Below are 15,872 nucleotides of genomic sequence, written 5' to 3'. Positions count from 1 at the left end.
CCTGCAGTCCCTAAGACAGCAGGGATAGGCTGCTAGACCCTGAAAAGGATAAGGGAAGTGAATGGATGGAATATCCACTACAGTATCCAATGTGTCTGTGAAGGTTCTCAGTCATCCAGGTCATCGTAGTCAAAGGAGTTTGCAAAGAAAAGCGTCTGGACTTCTTTAAGTTGCTTGAAGACGTTTCACCTCTCATCCGAGAAGCTTCTTCAGTTCTAAGGTCAAATGGCCGAGAGTCCCAGATTTAAACTCAGTGGGAGTATCCCCTGTCTGGGGAGGGAACTCAAAACTGGATTATAGATGGCAGACTGTCTGCCATCTATAATCCAGTTTTGAGTTCCCTCCCCAGACGCCTTAACGCCCACTCAAATCCTGGGCCATCTGACCTCAGGAATTCACATGACAAGGTGGGGCCAGGTTTCACAATGAGCTCACCCGAAACCCTGGCTGATTAGGTCCCACACCCGCTTTCACACCTTGGCTCATGTGATTAGAGGATCACCAGGGGGTCCTTTGTCCCTCTTTGGGGGGATACTCCCACTGGGTTTAAATCTGGGACTCTCGGCCATTTGACCTTAGAACTGAAGAAGCTTCTCGGATGAGAGGTGAAACGTCTTCAAGCAACTTAAAGAAGTCCAGACGTTCTTTGCAAACTCCTTTGACTACAGTATCCAATCCAATTATACAATTATTGCTATTATTGTTACTACAAAAAAAGAAGATTCAAAATAATTTTAAAATATCAGTTGTCATTTCACAAGTGGCACTTTTCTGTGAAATTCTATATGAAACATTTGCATTAAATCTTCTCTTACAGTGACACCTGTTAGCTGTTAATGAGTAGTTAAAGCAACATTAATGCTAATCGGGTGAAAGGGGTAATCTTGGGAGATGTTTTACACAACAGGTAAGTTATAAATGCATCAGAATACTTGAGTTTATTTTTGTTCATGATTCACTTCAATTAAACTCCAATTTAATTGAATTTATTTAGCGCTAAATCACGACAACAATTGCCTCATGCGCTTTATATTGTAAGGTAAAGAAACTACAATAATGCAAATATGCAAACAGAGAAAAAACCCCAAACCATGTGACCCCATATGAGCGGGCACTTTCAGGACAGTGGGAAAGAAAAACTCTGTGGTAAGAGGATGAAGATAACACAAAGACACGCTGTGGAAGAAAACCATAGATTGATAGCAATTGAATGCAGCGTAATGTATAAACAGATTATACGTTTTAAGGCTAATCTTGTCTGTCTCCTGAATCCAAATTGGGAGCAGGTTTCACAGAAGAGAGGCCTGAAAACTAAAGGCCTTCCTCTCATTCTACTTTTAAATTCTTTAGGAACTACCATAAGGCCTGCAGTCTGAGAAGGAAGTGCTCTAATGGGGTGCTACTGTACTGTAAGGTTATTAGGTTAAGGCCTGATTATTTGAGACCTTGTATGTATAGATGGCATACATACACTGTCAGCAGTCCGACATATTTGTTTAATATGCACGTAGAAGGACATGTACAACTCCAAGATTCCTTACAGTGCAACTGGAGGCCAAAGTAATGTCATCCAAAATAAGCATCTGGTTAGATACCATATTTCTAAGATTTTTAGGGCCGGGTACAATAATCTCAAGCACAAGTGTAAAGATAAATGTAGTCATGATAAATAGAAACTGAAACTCTGGCAAATTTTACTTTACTATATGCACAGTCACAACAAAAACAAACATTACATCATGTGACAACACGGGACAGACGTGGGAGGCATGGTGGGATAATAAGGAGAAGAGCAAGAGCAAGTAACCAATAATGATGACACATATGGATGACAAGAACAGTCACATGCATCGAAATAGGCAATTCTGTTTTGAAATAATTAATTGTATAATGAAATATGCATTTGTAAATTCATTTTTGAAAACAAAATTGTAATTATTTTATTTATTTAAAAATTAAATAAATAAATAACTAAGTAATTTATTATTTAATAATTTAATTTAAAATAAAAACACTATTTAGAAATCAATGTTTCAAAATGAATTGTTAATCCATTAATAAATACTTCAAAAAAATTTAACTCTCAATAAAAACCTCATTTCAAAAACCATTTTTGAAATCCAGATGACAAAAATCTCATTTTCAAAATCTTTAAGTTACAATTTAAAAAGAGAAATAAGTAAATGAATTCAAATATCAAGGTTTTAATTGAGAATTCTTTTTTGTGAAATTGATGTTTAATTTAAACTTTTTATTAATGGATTAATTTATTTTGAAATATTGATTTTTATTTTATAAATATATATAAATATATACTGATATGTGCAGAAGGAAACTCGAACAAAGCAATACAGCTATTAAGTGCCCACCCAGGTGCAGGCTGATCAAACGACTTCACCTGGTGGTTTATGACACCAACTGTTTGCCATCTATAATCCAGTTTTGAGATTCCTTCCCAGACCCCTTAATGCCCACTCACATCCTGCCCCATAGGGTGGGGCTTGGTTTCACAATAAGTTCACCTGAAACCTTGGTTGATTGTGATCCACACCTGTTTTCACACCTGGCTCTTGTGATTACGTAGAGGATCATTAGGGGGTCCATTGTCCCTCTTGGGGGGGGGGACACTCCCATAGGGCTTAAATCTGGGACTCTCCACCATTTGACCTTATCAATCAATACTTTATTTATATAGCACATTTAAAGACCAGAGGTACACCAAAGTGCTTCTCAATAGTTAAATATGAAATAAAATTAATTACATGTGAGTACGATAGTAGAGTACAAATACATTGCCAGACAAAAAAAAAAAAAGCACTAATTAACCCGGGAGTACTATGTTAAAAGAAATATTTCACTCCTGGTGTAAAAGTTAGGTAAAATCAACACAGAAATATCAACTGGAAAAAACCAGTAACACAATAGGTTAAAATTACACACAAATTTAATAAAAGCACAAAGTGTACATCCGATAAATCACTAACTAATCGAAAATGCAAGATCAAATAAATAACCTTTCAATCGTGTTTTAAAAGATTGAATAGATTCCGACACGCGAATATCAGCTGAAAGACTGTTCCAGAGGTTAGGTGCAGCAATGGCAAAGGCACGATCACCTCTGGTTTTCAGCTGGGACCAAGGTTGCACCAAGAGCATTTGACTCGATGATCGAAGTGCTCTCCTAGGAGTATACAGGCTGAGAAGTTCAGTTAAATAGCACGGCGCAATATTATTTACGATTTTGAATGTAAGCAATAAAATCTTAAAATTAATCCGATATTTGATGGGCAGCCAATGTAGGTCAGCAAGGATCAAGGTAATAGAATCACACCTTCTAGTACCAGTTAAAAGGCGTGCTGCTGCATTTTGGACAAGTTGTAGTTTATGAAGAAGGGCAGATTGGAAGCCCAGGTAAAGGGAGTTGCAGAAGTCTAATCTTGAAGTAACAAAGGCATGGATAAGTTATGACTGAAGAAGCTTCTCGGATGAGAGGTGAAACGTCTTCAAGCAATTTAGAAAAGTCCAGACGGTTTTCTTTCCAAGCTCCTTAGACAACAAAGAAGGGAATTCCACACAAACAATTTTACCATATTCATTTATTAAGCACAGAGGTAAAGCAAAAAAAGCAACAACAACTGTGTGCTTACCTATAACCTACCTACAAGTGACTGAAACTAGAAAAAAAAGTAAAAGCCACAAAAGCGAAAAAAACAACAGCAAGAAAAAAACAAACCCAACCTAAATTGGGTGCCAGAAAAGCCCCAGCCTTCTTAGAGGAGGGGGAGGGTGGCCGCCATCTTAAAAGTATATCACCTTACATAGGTTCCCAAACAGGTGAACTCCTTTTCTCATAATGGATGGGAGGAGCCACTAATGATGGCCTGAACAAAAAGGAAATAAAAACAGGCCCACCAAACGATAACACGGCTTAAAGCCTCACAGGATGTAAAACGCATTTTTCATCGTAGGCCACATTCAGCTCACTTCTATCACAGACGGGTCAAACCATAGAAACTCCAATTTCTGTCAATGTAAAGATGTTTAAATACACATTTCTACACTATTATAGTGATTTCATATTTCCAAAAACTGTAATGTAATGGGGTTTTTGTATGTTTGTTTTGTTATGGAGCAGGATTTTTTAGTAAGTTTGGATCCTAAAACTTTAAAGAAAAAGTCAAGAACCAAAGAGGAAATAAATTTTTCTTAACACAGGACTAAGGAACACCAAGGGAGAAATTAAGCTCTAAACCAACAAGACAACATGACTAAATGCACTGAGAGGAAGAATACAAGAAATAATCTAAACATTACACAACTCCATAATGTCATGTAATGATTTAATAAGAAAAACTGTAAATTATTTACATTTTTTGTCTTAATATTGCTTTTAACAATCCTCACACTACACGAATCCCTAAAATGGACTAATTGCAGCCTCTAAGATGATCGGCATATGTACTTAAAACAAATTTTAACATTTTTAAAGACAAAAAACATTGACATTTTTTTAAATAAAAACATTAATTTAACTCAGTTGATAACATTAGGATTTACAGAGTTAGTGATATTTCATTATCTGGAGTGCCTACAAGTTGATCATAATATTTCTTCACCATCTCAAGCTCTGTTGAAACATCTGAAAAACAAAACTTTTTTTGAATTGTTTCCCCCCAGAGTGACACACATATGTATGACTCAGTAATCAGTTATTTATTCATTTTTTTTAAGATAAATATATAGACACCCCTGCAAGACTGCAAAGATAAAGAGGGAAGGGAAACATCATCAAACAATTTGAACCAATGTAATTACAGTAAACTGTCCTGTTTACCTGGGAGTAAGCACTCTTCAGCCTTGAATGAAAGTCCAATAGATTCCTTCATAGTCTTCTCCAGAGTCTCCAAGACGTATACCTAATTAAAAAATTTTAAAGTTTTTCATCACTTACCACAGACTAAGATATTGTGTTAAAGTTGTATTTAGAAGTTTCTCAGACTGGATGAAAAATATAAATGGAAACAACCATTTTTGTATAAGTCTAATCCAGTTAAATACAGAAAAAGTCTTCAGGTGAGTTGTGAGAAAATATGTTCATCATAATTCTTTATAAAACATGACAAACCATCAAATCGTGCAACTTCTCCAACATGGTGTTTTTTGCCTGCTCAAACATGTCCTTCTTTGAGTGCACGTGGTTCTCAATAGTCTCCCTCATGTTGTACAGTGTGTCTTCTCCTGTAAATGCTAAAGCCTCTACAATAAGACAGAAAACTCTTATCAGACTTTTTATGCCAAATAATTATAAAAAAAAGTATCTGTTTTACTGCCAAGTTGTGAATCTCTGATTTTATTTCTTACCGCAATAGCCTTGTTCCATAATGTTCTCAATTGTCTCTGTCAGACTGCTGTAGACATTTTTCTTCTGTTTCTGGATGATTCTGCTCAGTCTTGCCTTAATATTTTCTTCCTTACAGACAAACATGAAATAAGGATGAACTTTACCATCAGTCCATTGATAGACAGTAAAGTTTCACTTCTTACCTCTGTCTTGAGAAATCTGAGCTGCAGTTCAGCATTTTTGTACTTTTCAATCAGAGAATCAGTGTCAAGTGAAAATGTCTTGATGACTCCGTTGAATGCTCCACATGTTACTTCATTTCTAAAACATGTAAACATTGTCGATCATAATGGCTGAACTGGCAAGTTTATATGTTATCAATTACATATCTTGAATAATATTATGTGACTGTTTAGAACATGTTTTTATTACGGAAAGGTCTTTCTGAATTCTGCACCAATGCTGTCAATCAGACAGGAAGCCAACTTCATATTAAGGTTTATTGGTTTCCCTTTTTTTGGTTTGTAGATGCCACCATTCTCAACAACACACTTCAGTAAATTGTAAAAAGCACCACCATTCTTTCCCTGAAACAAAAAAGAAAACTCAGAATTATTGCATTTTACATTGTCAGGTAAAATCTGTAAGTATTTTAACTATGATTAAAATACATACATCATACAAGAAGTTCTTGAGTTTTTCTCCATATGAACATTTGGATTTCTCAACACCATCATAAAGACATTTTTTAAAAGCTGTATAGGTGTCTTCCATTTCTTTTCTGACATTATCAAGTTGGAGGCTCATGTTTATCTCAAGTTCTTCACACACCTCGCCTTTTTTACTATCCTGAAAAATTTTTTTATTAGTAAAACCATAAAAACTACTTGTTGTTGTTTCTTTATAGATTAATGAAATTCAGTTGGTTTAAAAAGTTACTCTCCTGTAATAAGGACCTAATAGAACAGCAAAACTACATGAATCAATCAAATAATAACTCATAAATTAGTAACAAAAACCAATAAAAGAACCACAAATACATATGAGAAACATGTAAGAGAATATTATTTTGTATCTTTTACTTGACCTTACCACTCCTCTGGAGTTGGCGCCTTGAATCAAAGACAGAATCCCGTGAGCTCCCTTCACATAGTTTACTGTCTCTGAGTGACAGTCATTGAGATCTTGCAAAAATCTCTGAAGTTTGGTTATTTCTGTTTAAAGGAGATACATACATTAGCATTCTAGCTATGCATGTTATGTTTACATAAAGGAGACTTCACCTACCAGTATCTTCTGGACTTAAGTAGTTTTCTTTTAGGAACTCTTTGGAGCTCACTGTGAACACTTTGAAAGTGTCATCAGTGAAGTGTTTCTAGGGAAAAATGTGATTTCAATTTAATGCAAATGTGGAGAGTCTTGGCATTAGACTTTCTGTCATGCTATAAAATTCACCTTAATCTTGCTTTGCTTGTTGAATTCTTTCTTTATTGCATCCTTGGCTTGCACATTTCTTTCAGTTAGTAGATCATGGAACTCAGCTGATGAACTAAAAAAAAGGGGGGTAACACACACACACACAGAATTATTATTATTGTTATTAATCTTAAAGCACTATGTGACATGTCAGCATGTCATAAAATGCTGTGATTGCAGCCATTCCCCAACTCTCTGTGAATGGTACTCATGGCCATTGATCAGTGGGTTTTGGTCAGTGGTTGTTGATCAATGGTCATGAGAATTTGAATAATTAAGATTAAGGAACTGACCTCCCAGCCTATTGTTCCTTCACTGGGCTGGTTTCAGTCATTATGCAAATGTACTGTTTATAAGATTGGGGAAACCTGCAGTCAGCTGAGACTGAATAATAATAATAATAATAATAATAATAATAATAATAATAATAATAATAATAATAATAATAAAAAATTTTATTTGAGGGCGCCTTTCAAAAGCCCAAGGTCACCTTACAAAAGAACAAAATTAATAAAAGAAGCAATAGTGATAACATACATACAATAAGGTAAAATTGCAAAACAGAACAGAACTTGACAACAGATAAAATCAGCACTAAAGCGAATAAGCCAGTTTGAACAGATGTGTTTTAAACTGTGACTTGAATGCGGGAAGAGAGTCTATATTTTTTATGGCTGGAGGAAGAGAGTTCCAGAGCCGAGGAGCAGAGTGAGGGAAGGCTCTGTTCCCCATAGTGGTAAGACGTGCGGACGGAACAGTAAGACGAATAGCAGATGAGGATCTAAGAGGGCGGGAAACAATGGTGATATGGAGCAGGTAACACACAAATAGAAAGGAGTAGATTTATGGATACACTTGTACGTGAGAAGTAAGATTTTAAAGTTTATCCTGGCTTCTACGGGCAACCAGTGAAGCTGCTGAAGAACTGGGGTAATATGAGCTCTTGATGGAGTACGAGTTATGACCTGAGCTGCAGAATTTTGAAGGAATTGGGGTTTATGAAGGGAGACCAAATAAGAGGGAATTGCAGTAATCTATACGGGACGTAATAAGACTATGGACAAGGATGGCAGCAGCATGGGGAGTAAGGAAGGGACGGAGTTGGTTAATATTACGTAAGTGGAAGCACTCAGACCGGGTTATGTAATTAATGTGAGACTGGAATGAGAGAGTATTATCAAGTATGACACCCAAACTCTTAATCTGAGGGGAGGGAAGGGTGGGAGAACTTTCAATGTTAATGGAAAAACTGTGGGATTTGGATAAGATAGAGGCTGCACCAACAAGTAAAACTTCTGTTTTATTACTGTTAAGTTTAAGAAAATTGGAGGAGAACCATGATCTAATCTTGATAAGACAGTTTGAGAGGGAGGTAGGCGGGAGGGATGAACCCTGAGGCACAACAGCAGAAACAGGAGACTTGAAGAGTGGGATTTAAATTGGATAAACTGAGTGTGGTCTGAGAGATAGGAGGTGAACCAGGCAAGGGTGGTATGACTAATGCCAATGGATGCTAACCGGTTCAGGAGGATATTGTGAGAAATGGTATCAAACGCCGCACTAAGATCAAGAAGGATGAGGATGGATAGGAGACCATAATCAGCTGCCATCAGAAGGTCATTGGTAATCCTTAACAAAGCAGTTTCTGTGCTATGATTGGGGCAGAAACCAGATTGAAATTGTTCATAGAGATTATGGTTATTGAGGTGTAAGTGAAGCTGGGAGGCGACAACTTTTTCAAAAAATTTTGAAATAAAGGGGAGAATTGATATAGGGCGAAGATTATCAAAGTTATTGGGGTCTGCACCAGGCTTTTTGAGAGTTGGAATAACAGAAGCCTTTTTCAGAGATGAAGGAACGATTCCAGTGTTCAGGGAGGAATGGATAATACTGGTTATGAGAGGAGCTGATGAGGGAAGACAGGCTTTAACTAACACAGTGGGAAAAGGGTCAAGTTGACAGGTGGATGATTTAGATTTTTTTAATAAGATTACATACATCGGTTATGGACGGAAGAGTAAAGCTTGAAAATAAGTGACAGGAAGACAGTGGGGGAAACAGGAAGTCTACTTCAGAGTCGGAAGCTCCTGCAGAGTTAAGTTGACGGTGAATATCTGAGATTTTATGGGTGAAAAAAGAGATAAGAGAATTACAAAAGTCAGCAGAATACATATGGGAGGGGAATATGTCTGGAGGTTTTGTAATTTTACTGAACAATGAAAAGAGAGACCTGGAGTTACCTTCAATAGAACTGATTAAACCAGAGTAGTATGCGGATTTGGCTGAAACAATGCAGTCCTTATAGAACAAAACATGATCATTATACATTTCTTTATGTATAGCAAGTCCAGTTTTCTCGAATAGACGTTCGAGTTGGCGTCCTTTAGCTTTAAGATGACGCAGGTTGGGGGTAAACCATGGTGCTGAACGAGAAAATGTGACAGTTCGATGTTTAAGTGGAGCAAATATGTTAAGAAGGTTATGAAGGTTGACATTATAATGAGAAACAAGTTCATGAGGGGTTGAGGAGCTGCGAATAGACGGAAGGTCATGGATGGCAGATCTCTCTGGAAAGAGGGATTTTGTCATTGTCCATATGAATATTGAAGTAGTCAAGAAGTCACTTGGATGAGTGATGAAACATTTCTCCCACAAAACGCTACATGCAGATGAACAGATTCAACTTTTGGAGACATGTTCTAGATGGATTATGATTTGTTAGGAAGTTTCCTATAATCTCATAGATTTTGTACCCATACATAAAGCTGCCTTGTCTGTGTCACTCTTAAATAACTCAATTTCCTTCTGACCGGGCAATTCTCTTTTCATTACGAAGTGCACCTTATTTAGTAAACTTTATAAAATTGTCTCAGCATCTGAGGCTCCTTTTGACCCAAATGTTCTGCATTAATTACAACAAAGGCCAAACCCTGTGCTTCACTCTTTGTCTAGCCTGGGTTGATCTTATATGGAAACACCCTGCAGTTGATCAGCATGGATAATTTACTTACAGATCATCTGAGTCATCAAGAAGATCAGACTTGGTGCAAATAAAATGAATTTGCTGACATTCGCCACTATTTCCAATCAGACTACTGACACTTTCCAGGATCTCCCAGGCCTCTTTCTCTGATGCTGCTCGATTAATTTCAGTCACAATCCACACAGTAGAACAATCTCCAACTATCTGAAAGGAGAATAACATGTTTCAGTGCTTCATCAAAAGATGACATTACTGTTTGCACAGAATAAAGCAAAGAGCAGTAAATGTGAATTACCCCTTTCCACATCTGATCTCTGCTCTTGTTACGGTCGCCATTTCCAGGAAGGTCCACAAGTGTGACATGTTGGAGAAAAGGATTGTTTGGCACCCTGACAGTCACACACTTCACTAGTGGCCAAAACCACTTTTTTCCTTCATTACCTTCTCCTTGCTTTGAATCACTTCTTGTGTATTTGACACATTCTGCAGAGAGTTCATCAGCCTGGAATAAATAACAAAAATAAAGCAATGCAAGACAGTTTAACTTCAATCCTACACTGCAAGTGTGTTACAGATTGCTTTAAAGAATTACAGTGCCATAAAAGATGACAAAAAAGCAATTCCCTGGTCTCAGTAAAAGTTTGCATGAGTCATTAATTTTAAATTTAAATGTGATCAGCGGACCTGTTTTATATCCGCGCGGAATAGTTTTCTATAGGAGATCACTGCAAAAAGTGCAGCCTTACCTAATGTCCACCCTACCGTTACTCATTTTATATTAAGATTTAAAATCTAGTTGGTATGGTGAGTAACCTTCAGTAACAGTAATAAATCACTGTATTGCACATAGTGAAATCATACCCAAGAATCAAACTGTTAAATGGTGTAATTTAACCCTTAGATACTGTTCAGATCAAATGTCACATTTAACAGCAGTAAAATCTTGAAATTTGATGACTTTTCCTAAAATGACACACACACACTACTTGAATTTTGAACCAACTTTTCAAATATAAACAGTATTTAAAATGACTGATCCATCCATTCATTCTCTTCAACTTTCTAATTTAGGGTCTCAAGGGGGGCTGCAACCTGTCCAGTTGCCATATGGAGACAGTTGGGGTATACCTTGGAGGGGCTGCCTTTCTGTCACAGGGCTAAAAAGAAAATATGTCTGAAAATGACAGATAATATAACAAAATAGAACAGATTAATTTTTTGTTAGTGGACAATTGTCTCATACACCTCTTACTGTAGGTTGCACAGTTCCTAAATTACTGAAACCAAATACTATACTTAATAACAGCAAATTTATACAATTTTAACACATCACACTTCCTGTTTAGTAATAGAGCGGTGATGTCTTACTGATTCACATGTCAAAATCTTCCTCCTGCTTTGGGGAAATTCTGGAATTTCTCTGAAATATTTTCCATCCATAAGATCTTCAAAAGACTTTCCTTTCCATTCTTCTCCATAGAGCGCTGAAAACTTTTCACTGATGTCATGATAGTCATTATCAACATCCATTTCACAGTCTTCATTATCCCCAAGAAACTGATGAGATGACCACAACTCATCTTTCCACTCCTTAAAAACAAAAATGCTTTTCAGTTTTATTAAAAGGGCCTAAACCCAGAATAATAAGAAATTATATTTCTACAGCTAAAACTAATTTTACCTCTGGTGTGATGAACTCAATGTCTGCCTCATAGTTAGAGCCTTGCATGTTAGCCTCCACTTTGATCATGACTGAGGTGCATGCACTGACACTTCCAGAAGGCAAAAGGTTCTTCTCTTCAATGATGGCATTTATCAGAGAACTCTTTCCAGCCCCAGTTTTACCAAAGACACCAACCAGCTCCCTCTTGTCTGTCTCCAAATCACTAATTTTTTTCCTGTTAAATGAGATGAAGAGTTAAATTTTTACCTCAAATTTGTGGATACCAGAAACAGCAATTAAAAGTAGCTGTACTATACAGACTTACCAGAAATTCACAAGAATAAAAGTCTGGCAGAAGTAAATCGAATCCATGTGAGACTAACTATGATCCACACTAAAAGCATTGGAATAATTCATTTTCTGTTATAACCTGTCTGGCAGCAATACAACTTTAAACTAACTAATAAAGTAAGTAATAGTAAAAAGGTCTTGAGTCTTATGAATTAAATAAGGAATGAATGTCCATGTTACCATGATTATTTATGATTCTAGAATCACTTGGTGGCACACAAGCACGGCAGTAGTATTATACCTCTACTTTTTTAATTTGCAGTACTGTGATGAAGTTACAGAAATGTAGCATTTAAGACATTGTTTAACTGGCTGTCATTGCTGTGAATTTCCATGTAACAATGTATCAGACACCAATCTAAATTTAAGCTGATGATCCACCTTTATATTTGCTTCATACTACAGGGCTCTAGACTAACTTTTTGACATGGGCGCACCGGTACGCCTAACTTGAAAAATTTAGGCGTACCGGCACAAAAGTTAGGTGCACTCAAATTTTTCAACCGCATCGCTTAACACCACAGTTTTACATGTGCACTTTCTTTGGGGGGAAGTCCATACAGACAATATTCATTTCTAAATTATTAACTAACAAACTTGTGCTTAAATTGCTTTGTCAATATTGTAGAAAATGTTAAACTTAATCATCATCTTGGCTCCTCTGACGACCTGTTTGCTGCTGCCTGCTGCTGAAAGGCAGTGGGGAGAGGGGACACTTGGGCAGTGCATTTATTGCAGCATATAATGTGTTTTCTGGATACACTGCTGCTTTTTCAACATTCAAAGATTGATGGCACCGTGTCAGAGCTGGCTATGAATTTCAGACGGATCAGTCCTTAACTTAACACAAAAGTTATCAATAGTTCTTTTCATCTTTTCTTATTACCCACAGCTACATCCACTTAGTCAGGCCTGGGCTGCTCACTAGGGCTGGGTATCATCACTGATTTCTATAATCCATTCGATTCCGGTTCTCAAAGTCCTGATTCGATTCAATTTAGCCTCAGATAGTCAGAAATATTATAATTCTGATCATTTATCAGTACTGATACACATGAGACTTCATCAGAATTGTGAACATCACAGCAGATGCCTTTGTGTCAAAGTAACTGAGAATAAAACACAGAAAAACATGAAGGAGATTTTACTGGTCTGGCAGATAACCTTAAAAATATTCTGCAATATTCTGCAATTTTGCATAATTTTAAGAAGTTTAAATTTCTTCAGTATTAAACAGCAGAAATTAGGCTTTCTTGTCCGAGGTCATTTAAGTGAAAAAAAGAAAAAGAAAAGAAAAAGACAGCGGCCAACAGCGCTGTAAACAACGGTAGACTGGTGGGTAATAAGCGAATGAATAATGCAGAAAACAGAGATTTGAGACGGGAAACTGTTCTTGAAGTACAGAGAGAGAGAGAGAGGGAGAGAGAGAGAGCTGTGCATGAAGTGTGATTTTTATCGTGGTGGAAGCAAAACAGCAAACGTAAGAGGGAATTCATGACGACATTGATCAAATGTGAAGCGTAGTTTGCTGCTTTTGCTGCTGGCTCGGCGAATTTTGGTTGGAGAGACAAGACCTGCAGCTCAGAATCAGCGCAAAAAAGACGGAAACACAGCGCGGACCCGACGCATCAGAATCGCTAAGCTCCGACAGCGTGTCCGTGTTTGGGCCGTGGGGTGAGAAAGCCGAGAAAGACAAAGCTGATTCTGATGCGTCGGGTCGCTCTGTGTTTACGTCTTTGTGTGGAATCCGTTAATGAATTGATATGGCTTTATTCAAGCTACTCACCTCTCTCTTCCACCTGCACTTTCAACTGGACCACGGCCAATCAGAGAGGTCCCGCCCCTGACTATCTCTGATTGGTTTAGTCCACGATAGGGGCATAATGTGTGTCTGTTGTTGACCACACCGAGAGTTGCTGAGATTTTTTTTTTTTTTTTTGTTACCCGAAAATATTTGGTCGCACCGTTTTAGTCGCACCACTGAAAAATTTGGTCGCATTTGCGACCAGATTGGTCGCACTCTAGAGCCCTGTACTATTCAGGGGTTGGAACTCAGCCTTGATAGCTCATGTAATGTTTGCTTGTATCTTGTTGAATTCCAGTGTGTAAATCCACAATCAGGAGTGAATCCCAGATCAGCAGCAGCGAAGATCAGCTGATCACATACTGTAAAATTCTACTGGACATCTCTGTGGATCTTGGGCTCTGTGCTGCTATGATTAGTGGCTCTGTGCTGTCTTTCAGTCTAGCTTTGTCCAGCCAGGATTTCTGGATGTCAGCCACTTCCTCTATCTGCTGGTGGTACATACTGTGCAGGGCCTGTCCTTCCATGATGGTTCCTGCTCTTCCTCCTCTTTCTCTGGTTTCTGGTCCCTTAGGTATTCACTGAGCACACAGTTGGTTGGGGCCATCTTCCTGATGTATTTGTGGATGATCGTTGTCTCATCCTGGATTGTGGTGCTTGACACTCACATGGCCTCCTTACTTATGCTTAGCATCCATCTAGCTTTAGGGTGCTGGACTTGGGGTGAAACCCTACATGCAGGTTTAGGAGTTTCCTGGTCTTGATGTCAGTGGCTTCTATCTCCAGGGCATCTTATTATCCCAGCAGGGTACCTGATCACGGGCAGATTGTGTTGGGGAGTAACGGAATACATGTACCGGTGTTACGTATTTAAAATACAAAAAGTAACTGTATTCCGTTACAGTTACTGTTTAAAAAGGTGGTATTCAGAATACAGTTACTTTGTTGAAATAAATGGATTACACGGCGGTCTTTTCCCGTTTCATATGTTAGCCTATGCTCTCTCTATTTTTGGTAATTCCACGCCGGTGGAAACCCAAACAAAACACGGATTAAGAGGCTCTAACGTCTGTGTCTCAATCTCACTGCCCATGTCACCTCTACTTGCTTTTTTGCAAAAAGGTTTTTTTTATAATATATATTGTATTTAATGTATATTGTAATAACATGATATTATGTTGTTCAAATGTGAAAAGTATATTGTGTGAACAATAAAGTTTTCACATTACACGTGATATAGCTCTATTTTTCTTTTGCCTGGGTGGGAGCTCTATGCTTTTGTAATGTATGGCTTTGAAACCAGACTGAAATGTTTCTGAGATATCATTAATTTCCAGAAGAGCCTGGAACTGAAGGAAGACATTTTTTTTGCAGGATTTTGGACAGGAAGAAGAGTTTAGAGATTGGTTTAAAATTTGAGAACACTTGAGATTTGTTTTGGTTTCTTGTTGTCCTTGTTGTTGGGTTGTTTTTTTTGGGTTTTTTTTTTTTTTGAGAAATGGGTTCACTATGGTATGCTTAAGATCGGCTGGGATGGTTTTAATAATGGTTAAAACATTAGGTCCAATATTGTCAAAGACACTGTTATCTTTGACAATATCAAAAGAGAGAGGGGATGATAGTGTCACAAGCCAACCATTCACAGACACATTTACATGTAACATCCTTCCGGAAAAAGGCTTTAAGTTAATTTGCCCTTTACACTTCCACAAAAAAGTCTATAATGCACTGTCATCTTGTTGTTATTAATAAATTGTTTTAGGGGTGGGTTTTGATTATCGATTTATTGATTAAGATCGATTCTAGCTTTCATAATGTGATATTGATTCATTAAAATCCTGAATCGATTTTTAATATAAATTTATTTTTCCCGAAATGCCAGAATCTTAGGTTAAACCTCACAAAATTTCAACAACTACCAAACAGCTAAAAGAGTAAATGAGAGCAGGAACACGGATTCTGCACAAAGACGTAAACACAAAGTGCGGACCCGCCGACGGATCAGAATCAGTGAGATGTCGCCTTTCTCACCCGACGGCATGGACACGGTCGGGGCTGAAAGCCGACAGCTCACTGATTCTGATGTTTCCACGGGTCTGCGCTTTGTGTATACATATTTTTTGCACTGATTCTGAAGCTGCAGGTTTTATCTCTCTTGTCAGGAGATTTATTCTAAAACACTTCTTCAGTTGAGAATCAGAGAGGAGAAACACAGTTTTACTTGTATACAAGGGCAGCACAGAGCAGGGCTCTG

The 15,872-nt window shown here is 37.5% G+C and overlaps 1 protein-coding gene across 1 annotated transcript; it reads right to left on the bottom strand.

The window, feature by feature from the left end:
- Positions 1-3,582: 3,582 nt before the first annotated feature.
- Positions 3,583-13,640, bottom strand: LOC116332128 (nuclear GTPase SLIP-GC-like). Its single transcript, XM_039611701.1, has 15 exons — positions 13,601-13,640; positions 11,482-11,698; positions 11,169-11,390; positions 10,096-10,302; positions 9,829-10,004; positions 6,797-6,890; positions 6,629-6,716; positions 6,434-6,555; positions 6,017-6,190; positions 5,774-5,928; positions 5,545-5,662; positions 5,362-5,470; positions 5,126-5,256; positions 4,835-4,916; positions 3,583-4,639 (listed from the first exon to the last, which is right to left on the bottom strand). The coding sequence occupies exons 2-15, from the start codon at positions 11,548-11,550 to the stop codon at positions 4,554-4,556; spliced, it is 1,833 nt and encodes a 610-aa protein (XP_039467635.1). The 5' UTR covers positions 11,551-11,698; positions 13,601-13,640; the 3' UTR covers positions 3,583-4,553.
- Between the last annotated feature and the right edge of the window lie 2,232 nt (positions 13,641-15,872).

Source organism: Oreochromis aureus, linkage group 4 (assembly GCF_013358895.1).
Source record: "Oreochromis aureus strain Israel breed Guangdong linkage group 4, ZZ_aureus, whole genome shotgun sequence".
NCBI lineage: Eukaryota > Metazoa > Chordata > Actinopteri > Cichliformes > Cichlidae > Oreochromis > Oreochromis aureus.
Note: the sequence above shows the minus strand (reverse complement) of the source record. Positions and strands in the feature narration are given on the sequence as shown.